Raw genomic sequence first — 11,528 nt, forward strand, 5'->3', positions numbered from 1 at the left:
TCACGCACGCACGCCGCACGCAGCGCACGCGTGTGTGCGTCGGCAGCGTCGCTACTTATCGCGCGAGAAGAATCGGACTGTGCACCGCGCACATCGCCGCGGCGACCCTTTTCATCATTCCGTTCCGTCGCCGAGACACAAGTATACAATACACTCAAAATACACCACTACCGCTCCACGCGAGCGTACTCGACGCCACACGAGCACGAGCGAGGTTATTTAAAAATGGCGGACGCGTCGTCTTCCGACACTACCTCGGACTGCTGCAATGAATGTTTCTCTGACATTACGTCGGAAAAGTCGGAGTACGTCGTGGTGGGATGCAAGCCATGCACATCGCATCGTCGCAGCAAGCGGAACCTCCTTCAGAAGCTACTGATAAGGGAGGTAAGCCACCTTTTCGCGACTCGAGTGGCATCGGTGAGTGACAGGCCTCAAGGCACCGCGCCTCATACTGTCAAGAACGATTTCTTACCTATGACGATTCTTAAAGAATCAGGCATTATTCGTCTGGCTTCATTGATTTAATTAGAATAAACAGCTATTTGCACTAAAACTTAATAAAAAGCATCTTTCTGGATGCATAAATTTCACGCTCCTTTTTTTTCTTTTAATATCTTCCTGTACACAAAATCACAGTAACATTCACACATCAATATTATAATTTCAATAATATAAATGTAATACAATACATATTGTACATAACAGTTACATTGTTGAAGGAATATAATTATAATATTGATGTAATATTACTATTATTTTACTGAGTTAAGATAACTCTCGGTTTGTCAGTGTCCTAGAAAATCCTAGTTTCATGCCTAAAAAATTTTATGGAAATAATATAATAGAGTTGATTTATATAGATAACTGTGTGCAAGGTATTCTGTAACTGCATGATTTTTGCTTGCAGATGAGAGGATGTCTATCAGCGCACAATTACGCCTTAGAAGAAAGACTGTTTACAGCTGTGCCTAAATGGCGACACTTCCATCTTCTGCACATAATCCCAAAATCGGCACTTGAGGCAGGGTATGCCAACAACTTCGACTCAATGCACAGATTTATTTGATCCATTCTTTTGCTGCATTCCCCTTGTAGCTATAGTCTAATTTAAATGAGATAAAATAAGTAGAAATTGTTATCACAAGCTTTTGATGTTTTCTTCACAGAAACTGAGGTCGATATTTATAGGCCAGTACTCATAATGAAACGAACATTTTTAAACAGTTGTACAATGATTAATACTATAAAATCCTAAATTGTAAAAAAAAAGATCTTTGAACCTTCCTCTATCAGTCGCCGTAAGGCAAAAATCTGCATTCTGTGTGTGTGTGTGTGTATATATATATATATATATATATATAGAGTTCAAAAGAACACTTTATAACTTAAGTTTTTGTTGAAGCTATTGTTGAATGTTAAATATGAGAACGGACTACGAATATTGACCCGAAGGAAGCAAGGTGGCAAGAAATGGGTTAATATAAGCAGCGAGTATCTAAAATTATCTCATTAATATACTCGCTACAGAAATATAAATGTAAAATAATTCTATTTAGATGAATGACGATTGTAAAGATATTTTCGTTTTCTAAGGCATATTGTTATGGGCTTAACGCAATGTGGTCAGTTCCTGCTCACGTATACATACACGTTGGACGTCAGCAGCAACACGTCTTTGTACAAATATCTATTACATTGGTGGGCTTTCACACCCAACCGTGTAGCCCGCAAAGTTTCCGAAGTTACATTGTTCGGCAATTATACAATTTATAGAGAATTAAGCATAGTTATATCTCAGTGGCCGATGGAGCGGAATAAACTTGTAATTCACGGTCTCGGGTATGTACTTTTGATTAATAGATACTTTTTAAAATTTATTTTTTATTGCTGCACTAGACTACACTAGAACTCTTCTTCTCACTTTTGCCAAATTTCAAACATACATCTATTTCCTTTTAAATATAAAAAGTGTACACTAATTTATCTATAAAAAATCAAGAAAAAACAGATTTTGTCTTTTTAAAAAGCTCTAAAATAAGGAATACAAATCAACAATATTATTTATCTGTTACAGTACAAATTTCTTACATTTACAACCGACTGATAGAGCATATTTAACTATAACGACAGTACCGTCTCTCGAGAATTGCAAAGATTGTTTGAAAGTTGCTGCATCGTATGAAGAAGAAGGTGAAGGTAATGAATAATTCGCAATTTTTAAGAGAAAAAAATAAATATATTTTCAAATTGTATATGAAATCATTTATGCAATATTTTTAAACTGTATTTGAAATCATTGTATAAATAATTTTAAAAATGTAATTTGAAAATACATTTTTTTAAAATTGTATTTGAAAATAATATATTAAATATACTCGCAACAGCGTAATTACAATAGTATTAATCGAAATTAACTTTGTCAGAATTAGCCGCGAATTGGGATAGCTGTGTACGATGTAACTGTTTACAACATGGCCTTACGGTTCACACGACTTATGAAGTCATCTCGCCGTATCCGAAGTTTCGAGCTACAGTATGTCTCAATTATTGGAATCACGTGGTGGTCAATACGGGAAACTTCCTACATGTTCTCAGGGTAGATTTAAATATACCTAAGTCGAAGAATCAGAGAGCGTGCGATAAACAGGATAATGTTATGCATGATCCCGTCGTTCCGGACACGATCCCACTGGACATGAGCGATGTCGAGGAGACGGATTACTCGACAAGGACAGAACGATATGAGAGTTCGGATGAGAAAGTGAGCACGCCGGAATGCGTCGATCGATCTCCCAAATGCGAATCCAGCATAGAGCACGACTTTTTAGACGAGCCAATAAAATTAGACGATAAGCTAGGACACGATTTGCTATTAAATACCTCAAGCAATAATCAAAGCGACTATGTCTGTGATATAAATAGTAAGTCTACCGCTGCAGGCGCTTTAAATGTTAAGTTATGCGAATGCTCGGACATGACTGAATGCAAGTGCCGAAATAGCAGCAGCAGTAGCAGCAGCAGCCCTGTCTCGCGGCCGGTCGGCGTCGAGCAGACGGCCATCTCAGTACGGGACAAGATCCTGCAGGATTTCTGCGAAGACACATCGCAGGAACTCAATATCGGCAGCGATCTTATCACGTTAGTGAAACATCCGTCGTGCTCGCCACGCTCGACACCGCAGAGACTGCCCGCTGATCTCAGGGCGATGACCACGTGGTCGTTACCGATTCTCACTCCACCGTCGGACATACTTCGCACTCGCAATTCGGAATCTAGTCACAGAATCCAGGTCCAACGCAATAGCAGTAGCAGCCAGCAACGTCCGAACTCGCCGCAACCTGGCGCGTCGCAACGAGACAACTCCGTGGCTTCCATAAATTCACCGTTGCAATCCGTATCAATTAGTCCCTCGTCTTCATATTCATCTCGTTTGATGTCGCCGCCCATTGCCCGATCCTTTCGCCATCCGAGCCCTCGCAAAAGATCGAATCTCCATTCACCTCCGCCCGTGACGGCTCAATCGACAAGAACGACGAGAGCGACGCACAAACTCATCCTCGAGGCGGAGAAGGCGTATGAGTTCACCGATGAGGCACAAGAGACGACCTGCGAAAAGCTAAGTTCATTCAGGAAGCGCCGACTTGCCGACAAGAAGTACGAGTTTTGCGATGAGACGGAGGACGCAGAGAATATAGTTCCTTTCAAGCACATACGCGATCAGTTCAGACATCGCGGTACCTGCTCCATACATCAGATTCCCTCCTCCCCAGCGATGTCGCCGGTTCTACCCAATGGCCGAAGGCATTGGGTCGATTCGGATCAGAGTGAATCGGACGAATTAAATCTTGCTCAAGATATTAGTATAGCCAACGACTTATCGAATACCGAATCAGGTACAATCTCACGATTATTATCGAAATGGAATGAGAATTCGAATAAAGTGACACAAACTTTATACGTTTATTTTTTAGCTGAAAAAAGTGTCTTACGACCATTGAATCAAAATCAGCTGTCTAATGGAAGCGTGCATAGAGACCGCATCAGCAAATGTTGCTCGAATTTCTCGCCGTTGGTTCCTAGAAATAACTTGCAGTATCCTTTAATAAAATGTACCGCGCGTTTTAAACGGAGCTATATAGAACTCGATGATGAGATGATATCGGTGATCACAGATGTGGAAGGTATATATATATATATATATTCAAATTTGTAGATTTGTTATTATTAATTTGCAGATATGATTTTGCAGATTATTTCTTGTAATATTTTTTACTGTAACTAGTGCTATATTGAAATAATACTTGTAGATGAAGAAACAGGAGGGTATGTAAGTTACCAGTGTGTACTTCCGATGCTCGTGCATGGTTCCGGATATGTTCAAATGCAGATGATCAGCAATAGTAAAGCGGAAAAACTGGTAAGTATTTATTATTTCAAAAAATTAAACTTTCTCAATGTGTAATTTTGTACAAAGAATCTCTTTAGACGATTAAAATATAAATATATATTATAATCAAGAAAAACGAAATTGGGCTTCGTTTTTTAATTATAAATGTTTAAACATTCACATGCATTAAACACTTTTATATAAATATTTAAACTTTCAAAGAGAGAGAGAGAGAGAGAGAGAGAGAGAGAGAGAGAGAGAGAGAGAGAGAATATATTATACTATAAAATAATAAAATTTCGGCGGAAGCTTTTTTTCCTTAAATCATTTTTAAATTTTTTGTTACTTATTGTCGAACATCCCGTACATAATCAATGAAATAATAATTGTAAATAAAATATGAACGTATTTCTGATGTAACGAAAAATATTTTCAGATAGTGCCATGCGTTTCTATAACACAATTGAGTTTTGATATCGAGACTTTTTCTCATCATATAGCAGATTGGATCTGCTCAAGATTCAAGAAAAAATATTGGCATTGTAGCGATTATGATATCGAAATAATTGATGTATGTGCACTTAGCGGCGATATTATATGTTTGCATATAATGAAAATCCAAGCAAGTGAGTTATGTAACCAAACACAATGGTAAGCACACATGCCATCCTAGAAATTATATTCGTTGATTTCTTTGCACATTAATTTTGCATATATTACATTTTAAATAAAACAATAATTAATTTCAATAAATTGATATGATATATCCAGTATTCCGCAAGAGAGGAAACAGTACGAAGTCGGATGTAAGTTCACATGGAACATTGATACGAGCCAATACAGGATAACGGATGTCTTACCAATGGAGGAAGTAAAGCCTGAATCCTGGAAGCCGACTATCACAAACATACCGAATTTTCGTAGCCAGTTATGGAATCCAACTCGCCGTTTGGCTACGCAGTTGCGGGAAAAGATTCAACAACCATACGCGCACACAGTGCGTTTTCTTCATAACGAAATGAGCTTGGCAGGTCAGTATCTTCTGAATTTATCAAATTTTTGAGAACAAGCGTGTCATCGAATTCGTTGCAGGCGAATCTATAACCAAACTCATCGATCTGGACAATCTGGTGCAGTTCTACATAACACCAGAATACTACGTAGAACGTACAAACGACGCCTTAATGGAGTGAGGAAAGATGCAGGAGCCATCGCACTTCATTGCAAACAATAATTTATTTATTGATACAAACTCCGCCATTTTTGCCAACTCGCCGAGTCGCGGCGTATAATGTAGAGAAATGTACTCCGAATTGTTAACAATACTGTTAGCAGGAAAGAGTATCTTCCCTTTCGAGCATAAATAACGGATATACAGAGGAATGTGTAAGCCATATAGGACTCTTGCTACATCTTTTCTTTTACTTGCTGCTAAGCAAAATCGATTCAGGGCGGTGCGACTTGTTTATAACTTAGAGACATAGATTAAAGGTACTAATTAACGATACAACGAAGCTCTCGCAAGCGTTTTGCTCCGATTTGTAAAATTTATCAATGCTATATACTATACATTGATGCTGTCTACGCTATCATGGTAACTACTGTACTTTGGTAACTAGTAGATATAGATGACAAAACTGATTGTCAATAAATGTATTGTAATGTGATTCAAAGTAAGAAAGAGAGAGCGAAGGGATAATTGGCGCGATAATTGTCTTGATATACTTTGGTCCCCAAAACTAATTAATGATCTAAACCTCTAAAAAAGAAAGAACGTCAAGATGTACAAGAAATTTGTTTTCTTGTACGTGATATACACCGAAACATGTCCTGCATGCGTGTAGGACCAAATGCGTTATACTTAATATTTCATGTTATCACAAGATTATTGTATCATAAAGGCGAATTTTTGCAGAATTTTAGAGTTTTGATATTAGCATATTATAACGTGCATTAAATGCAACTTTCATCGTCATTAAATGCGTGCGTCATGTCGCAAGTACTGCATAATTTTTCTTTTTCGAGAAATGACGATTCAATTTTAAAAGCAATGATATCGAAACTGATGATAGATCATTTTATAGATTGTAATAAACTTTGTGTCATTATTTAATAGAGATTCTTTTAAACTGGTATATTACCTTCGCATATATAACGAATATTTATTCTATGTCCTTTTGAATGGCGAAAAGACTAGCGGTTCAAACGGGTATCTTAACAGGCGGCCCTACATTAACGTCAGATCCAATTCCGTCCAATTTAAGACCGGTAAGAATTTCCTCCCACGCGTTCATGCACTGTTGATAATGTCTGATATGTCGATCCGCCATCGTAATCAGCATGTTCTTCAGATCCTGTTGCTTCTCCACGTTCCACCTCTGAAAATCGCTTCGCAGATTCTCATTCGCGCACTCCACGCGATCTTGTAGTATCTCCGCTTGTTTGGCTAATCGTGGAATAGCTTGACCGAGTCTTTCCAATTTTTCGTCGCGAGATTCCGCTTTCCATAGAGATCCGCCCCAGCCTTGTGCCGGAATCGTGTAACTCGTATTTCCTACCAACTATACGAATGCAATTAAATGTAACTGCAATTAACTGCCTACTTTCTAGAAATATAAAATAGCAATATAAAATGCAAGTAACTGCCTACTTTTTAGCAATATAAAAATGTAAATAATATTTATTAATCTCCTTAGATTAAAAAATCTAAAATCTCTCTATAGTGTATATCAATAATTATAAGCCGTTATTGATATATTTAGAAATATATTAAGTTTTCTTTTTAACTAACTTGAAAAAAGGTTACAAAAGAGGAAGATATAAGCGAGACTTGTACCTGATCCTTTTCTAATCTTCTTTTCGCCAATACATCGACTGTTATCTCGTATTCAATCTGCATCGAATCACGGCGGGACAATGCATTCTTGACCGCTTCAATGTATGAAACATACTCGCGTTCGTCATTAGGAACATTTTCCAGAAGTTTCTGATGAGCCATTGCGTTTGCTTCTACCGCTTTAGCGATCGCTAACAAAATGGGTGTGAGTTCCGGTTCTGAAGTTGCCCACAGTGTGAATATAGGATGCAGTTGATGAAGCTCCAATAAATAATCTATTGCATTACAATGTACAACATGAGAAATAGCTGAAAACTATTTTATTACATGTACGACATGTATTTATGAGCAATTTTTGTGCGCACCTTGCCTCTCTTTATGTATGCGATGATTTATTTTATCTATGGCCGATAGTTTTTCACCCAATGCTGTACAGTAGTCCCGAATCTGTTCGAACTCCAAGTGACGTTGCTTTATCGTATAAGTACTTGCTATGTTTTGCAAAGAATCTGTCACTTTTCCGAGCATGTTCCCGCGATTTTTGCGATGAACGAGAAATTCCTGTAATTGATTTAAACAGTAATTGATTTAAAGTTAACACAGTGCTATAGCAACGTCATACTTACCGAAGGTTTTGTTGTCAGAAAAATATGGAGATTCTTGTCACAACTCAGAATAGGATGATTCACGACTCTATTTAGGAATATATGCAAAAGCTTCATACGCGCTATGATAAATTCCTTGGAATAACGGTCCAATTGGGCGAGCAACGTATGCTTACCTGGCATTGGCTGTAACAAAACCCGAGATTTGTAATTTTTTAGCTTCTCTTCGATTTGTATATCATTTCAATCATATATATCATATGTATCATATGTATCTCAATTATAATTTATATACCATATATATTTTATATATCAAAAATAACAATGAAAACTTACTGGTATAATGTGTGTTGGATAAGTGTCCACTAATTTTTGGCGCAGCCAAATGAAGTCATTGTATCGCCTGCGAACTACATATTCTCCTTCCTCAAACTCTAAGCGTGTAGTCTGCAGAATTATTTAATATTATATTATTTTTATTATTTAGATTATCAGAAATTGAAATCATATTGTAGTAATAAAGTCGTACTCTAGTTGTTATACGGAATGTGATATACGTCTCCAGAGTTTCCAGGTGTTTCTGCGGATTGTCTACTTTCACTTGCAAATCTCGCGAATCTATCTGAAAGTCTGATATCTCTTGATCCGGCAGAGTAGAGAAGCTATCGATAGAAGGAGACGCAACCTGTAAGATTACAGAAATTTCTTAATATTTATTGATAATCAATTGTATTTAATAATCAATTGTAAGGAATTTTTTACAGTTAAACTAATGGTCAAACATCAAAAAAATCATACAAAATGTAAAAAAGAATAACACAAATCTTTCATACGTTATTGTATATTTATATATATATATATAATATTATTTACTATAATTTTAATTTATTGATCTCTTTTAAAGCAAATAAAAGGTAGTAAACTACCAAAGTCAGTTAACAAACTGTCGATAGAAGAAAGGCAAGCTGCAGAAATTCTTTGATGTATATATCAGTCAACTATCAATCATATGAAATTCTTCAGGCTAAATTTATAATCAGACATATGGTACATTATAGTTGCTTTCCATTTACACACAAGTGAAACTGAGTCTGAAGTGAGCTGAGTACTTCATAATCAGATTAATGAAGTCATTATTTGCTTAGTTTGGTAAAAACTTATCACATGACAACACAGGTTCGAATCTGACTTCAAAGTAAGTTTATAAAACTCACTAAAGCATACGGTCTCGATCTTGTGCAGATTATAGGTAAAAACTCAATTAAATCTCACTTGTCAGAATGTAAAAGGAATGTATTCAACTAAGTTATGATGTCACAAGTGAGAATTATCTGAGAAACGGTGTAAATGGAAAACAACTTATATGTCACATATATTATATTGTTTACTTTAATTTTAATTATTGATCCCTTTCGGAACAATAAACTAGAGCAAGTTAAAGAGAATTATAACTAAAGTGGGTCAACAGCTATTAATGGAAAGAGGCATAAGCTGCAAGATTGCATAAATTCCTTGATATTTATCAATTAATCATATGAAACTCTACAGAGTTAAATTCATGGTCGGACATATGAAGTGATGATCAAAATCATCATGAGTCTACCGCGTATATCGTGTCACATATTATGTTATTTACTATAATTCTAATTTATTGATCAATTCCAGGGCAACGGACGACAGTATGAGTAAGGCATGGGGAACTGTCAAAGTAGGTTCCAGGTTATGTTACGCTCGTACCACGGATCCCTCGATGGAGGTGCTGCAGTTGGACAGGTAATCGACGTCGCGATTCTCTTGCTTCACAATCCCGCCCACTGCCATAGAGCTCACCTCCAAGATCGCCGAGTCCTCGGCGCCCTTCTCGTCTCCCGGGTTCTCCATCTCCGACGTTTCCGACGAGGTCATCATTTTTTTGATAATCAGACAACAGACCGATGTCAACCACCTACACGAATCGCTAGTCAACTACTGACAAGTTGACAACATGACAATTTCGCGCAGACGCCGCGCGCGAGTAATAGATTATCCGCAAAGGAGTGCACAAAAAAAAAGAGCCCTTCACCTGTCGCACTATTGTTATACATGTAAACAATTTTTTATTTCTAATTCAAATACATTGCCGGTACTATCATTTCATTACGATATACGAGATTTTCTTTGCATAATATTAAATCATTTTGACAATCTCTTATTGCTTATATTTTTTTTTGTAATTTTCTAAAAACATGCGGATAGATTTTGGACTGAATTTTTTTTAATTTTAGACCAATTAATTTTAGGCTGTTTAATTTCAGGTCGATTAATATTAGATGGATAATTTTAGGGAGATTATTATTAGATTAATATTTTAGGTCGATTTATTTATCAATTAATTTTAGATGAAGGACGACTATATACGGATTATGTCACTTGTTTACAATCGTAATTTTACAATCGTAAAAATTGAACTGAATAAGAATTGCATCGTTTATTCCGAGACTCAATTCGAATCTGCTTAGAGCCCACGAGTATCTGAAGTCCGTCACTGCGAGCGAGACGGTGCGCACACACGACACGCACATCGATCATCGATTCAAAATGCTACGCCAACTTCGCGTTGAACATAAGATCCGATTGACCTACATCCAAAGCTGCATGTCGATTGCAGACGGAGCAACATGCTGTTAGCTTATGTATATACATGTATACACATGTTTCATATATAAGGTACACAAGATTACCATAATATTAGCTGCCGCGATCTTTATTAATAGGATTAGAAGCTGCTTAGCTTCTGCGTCGTTTTCTTATGAGCCGCTTCTTCGATTTCATAATAATTTAAGTCTGCATTCTTCCTTTTCTTCAGATGATATTTTAGAATAATGATAAAATATTTTAAAAATTAATAATTATTAAAGATCAATTTTTGCCTTCTAGAATAAGTTTTTATATTACTGATCCTCTCTTACATTCGACTAACACTATATATTGTATAATATTCCAATTTTTTATTTTCGCCAGGAAAGAAGGGGATATAATTTATTTATACGTTATATGTAGAGATTGTATCCAACAAGTATTTAATGAAATGATAAAATTTCTAAAAATAATTAGACTAAATACGTAATTCAAGACAAGAATTCATCTCATTCTAAAAAGTTCCCCAAGATGAAAATACTTGACCATAGGCCTGTTCTTTTTGGCTGAATTTTTGCATTAGTTTATCTTTCTTCCTTTTCTCTTTAGGAAGAAAGAAGAAGAAGAAAGATGAAAAATGGTGCAAAAATTCAGCCAAAAAGAACAGGGTGTCGATTATATATCTTTTTCCCTAAGGTGAAAAGTGAAATTTTTTGTATGCATGTGTGTATATATACGCATGCACGCACCATAAAATTTTTCATTTTTCACATTTTCGCTCTAGGAAAAAAGATATATAATCGATACCCAGACTAGCGGAGACTTCATACATGAAAATAGATAGCGATCCGCGATTGTTATCGCAACGGCGAGACTCGTATCTTCTCTTTTTTTTTTTAAGTCTTCTCACGTTTACGGAGGTTATATTTTTTATAGAGACAGCGTCTTCGGGAAGCGCAACGAATTTTTTCGACAAGATTCGCAGAGAACGCAGATGGAAAGGAGCAGTGTGGCGAATTCCAATTTCGTGGTCCCATCATCCTTCTGCTGCGAAAATCTTGAGTTTGCGCTGATGGCGAAT

At 36.5% G+C, this 11,528-nt stretch overlaps 2 protein-coding genes across 5 annotated transcripts; one reads left to right on the top strand and one right to left on the bottom strand.

Annotated features, from left to right (window-relative positions):
• The first annotated feature begins 113 nt into the window (after positions 1-113).
• Positions 114-6,503, top strand: LOC105153664 (DDB1- and CUL4-associated factor 15). Of its 3 annotated transcripts, none has more exons than XM_087408315.1 (10): positions 114-420; positions 911-1,029; positions 1,597-1,842; positions 2,078-2,199; positions 2,427-3,896; positions 3,975-4,184; positions 4,311-4,420; positions 4,827-5,041; positions 5,162-5,421; positions 5,483-6,503. In XM_087408315.1, the coding sequence occupies exons 1-10, from the start codon at positions 226-228 to the stop codon at positions 5,581-5,583; spliced, it is 3,048 nt and encodes a 1,015-aa protein (XP_087264441.1). In that variant the 5' UTR covers positions 114-225; the 3' UTR covers positions 5,584-6,503. The 3 variants fall into 3 exon arrangements, with proteins under 3 accessions (XP_087264441.1, XP_011066941.1, XP_087264442.1); XM_011068639.2 differs by having other exon boundaries at positions 114-387; XM_087408316.1 differs by lacking the exon at positions 5,483-6,503 and having other exon boundaries at positions 4,827-5,016; positions 5,162-5,384.
• On the bottom strand, positions 5,608-9,859 carry LOC105153663 (sorting nexin-7). Of its 2 annotated transcripts, none has more exons than XM_087408325.1 (7): positions 9,662-9,859; positions 8,361-8,516; positions 8,168-8,278; positions 7,853-8,017; positions 7,592-7,787; positions 7,227-7,501; positions 5,608-6,951 (listed from the first exon to the last, which is right to left on the bottom strand). In XM_087408325.1, the coding sequence occupies exons 1-7, from the start codon at positions 9,737-9,739 to the stop codon at positions 6,592-6,594; spliced, it is 1,341 nt and encodes a 446-aa protein (XP_087264451.1). In that variant the 5' UTR covers positions 9,740-9,859; the 3' UTR covers positions 5,608-6,591. The 2 variants fall into 2 exon arrangements, with proteins under 2 accessions (XP_087264451.1, XP_011066939.1); XM_011068637.2 differs by having other exon boundaries at positions 9,569-9,856.
• Positions 9,860-11,528: the final 1,669 nt, after the last annotated feature.

Source organism: Acromyrmex echinatior, chromosome 7, assembly GCF_024713525.1.
Source record: "Acromyrmex echinatior isolate Ae372 chromosome 7, ASM2471352v2, whole genome shotgun sequence".
Lineage (NCBI taxonomy): Eukaryota > Metazoa > Arthropoda > Insecta > Hymenoptera > Formicidae > Acromyrmex > Acromyrmex echinatior.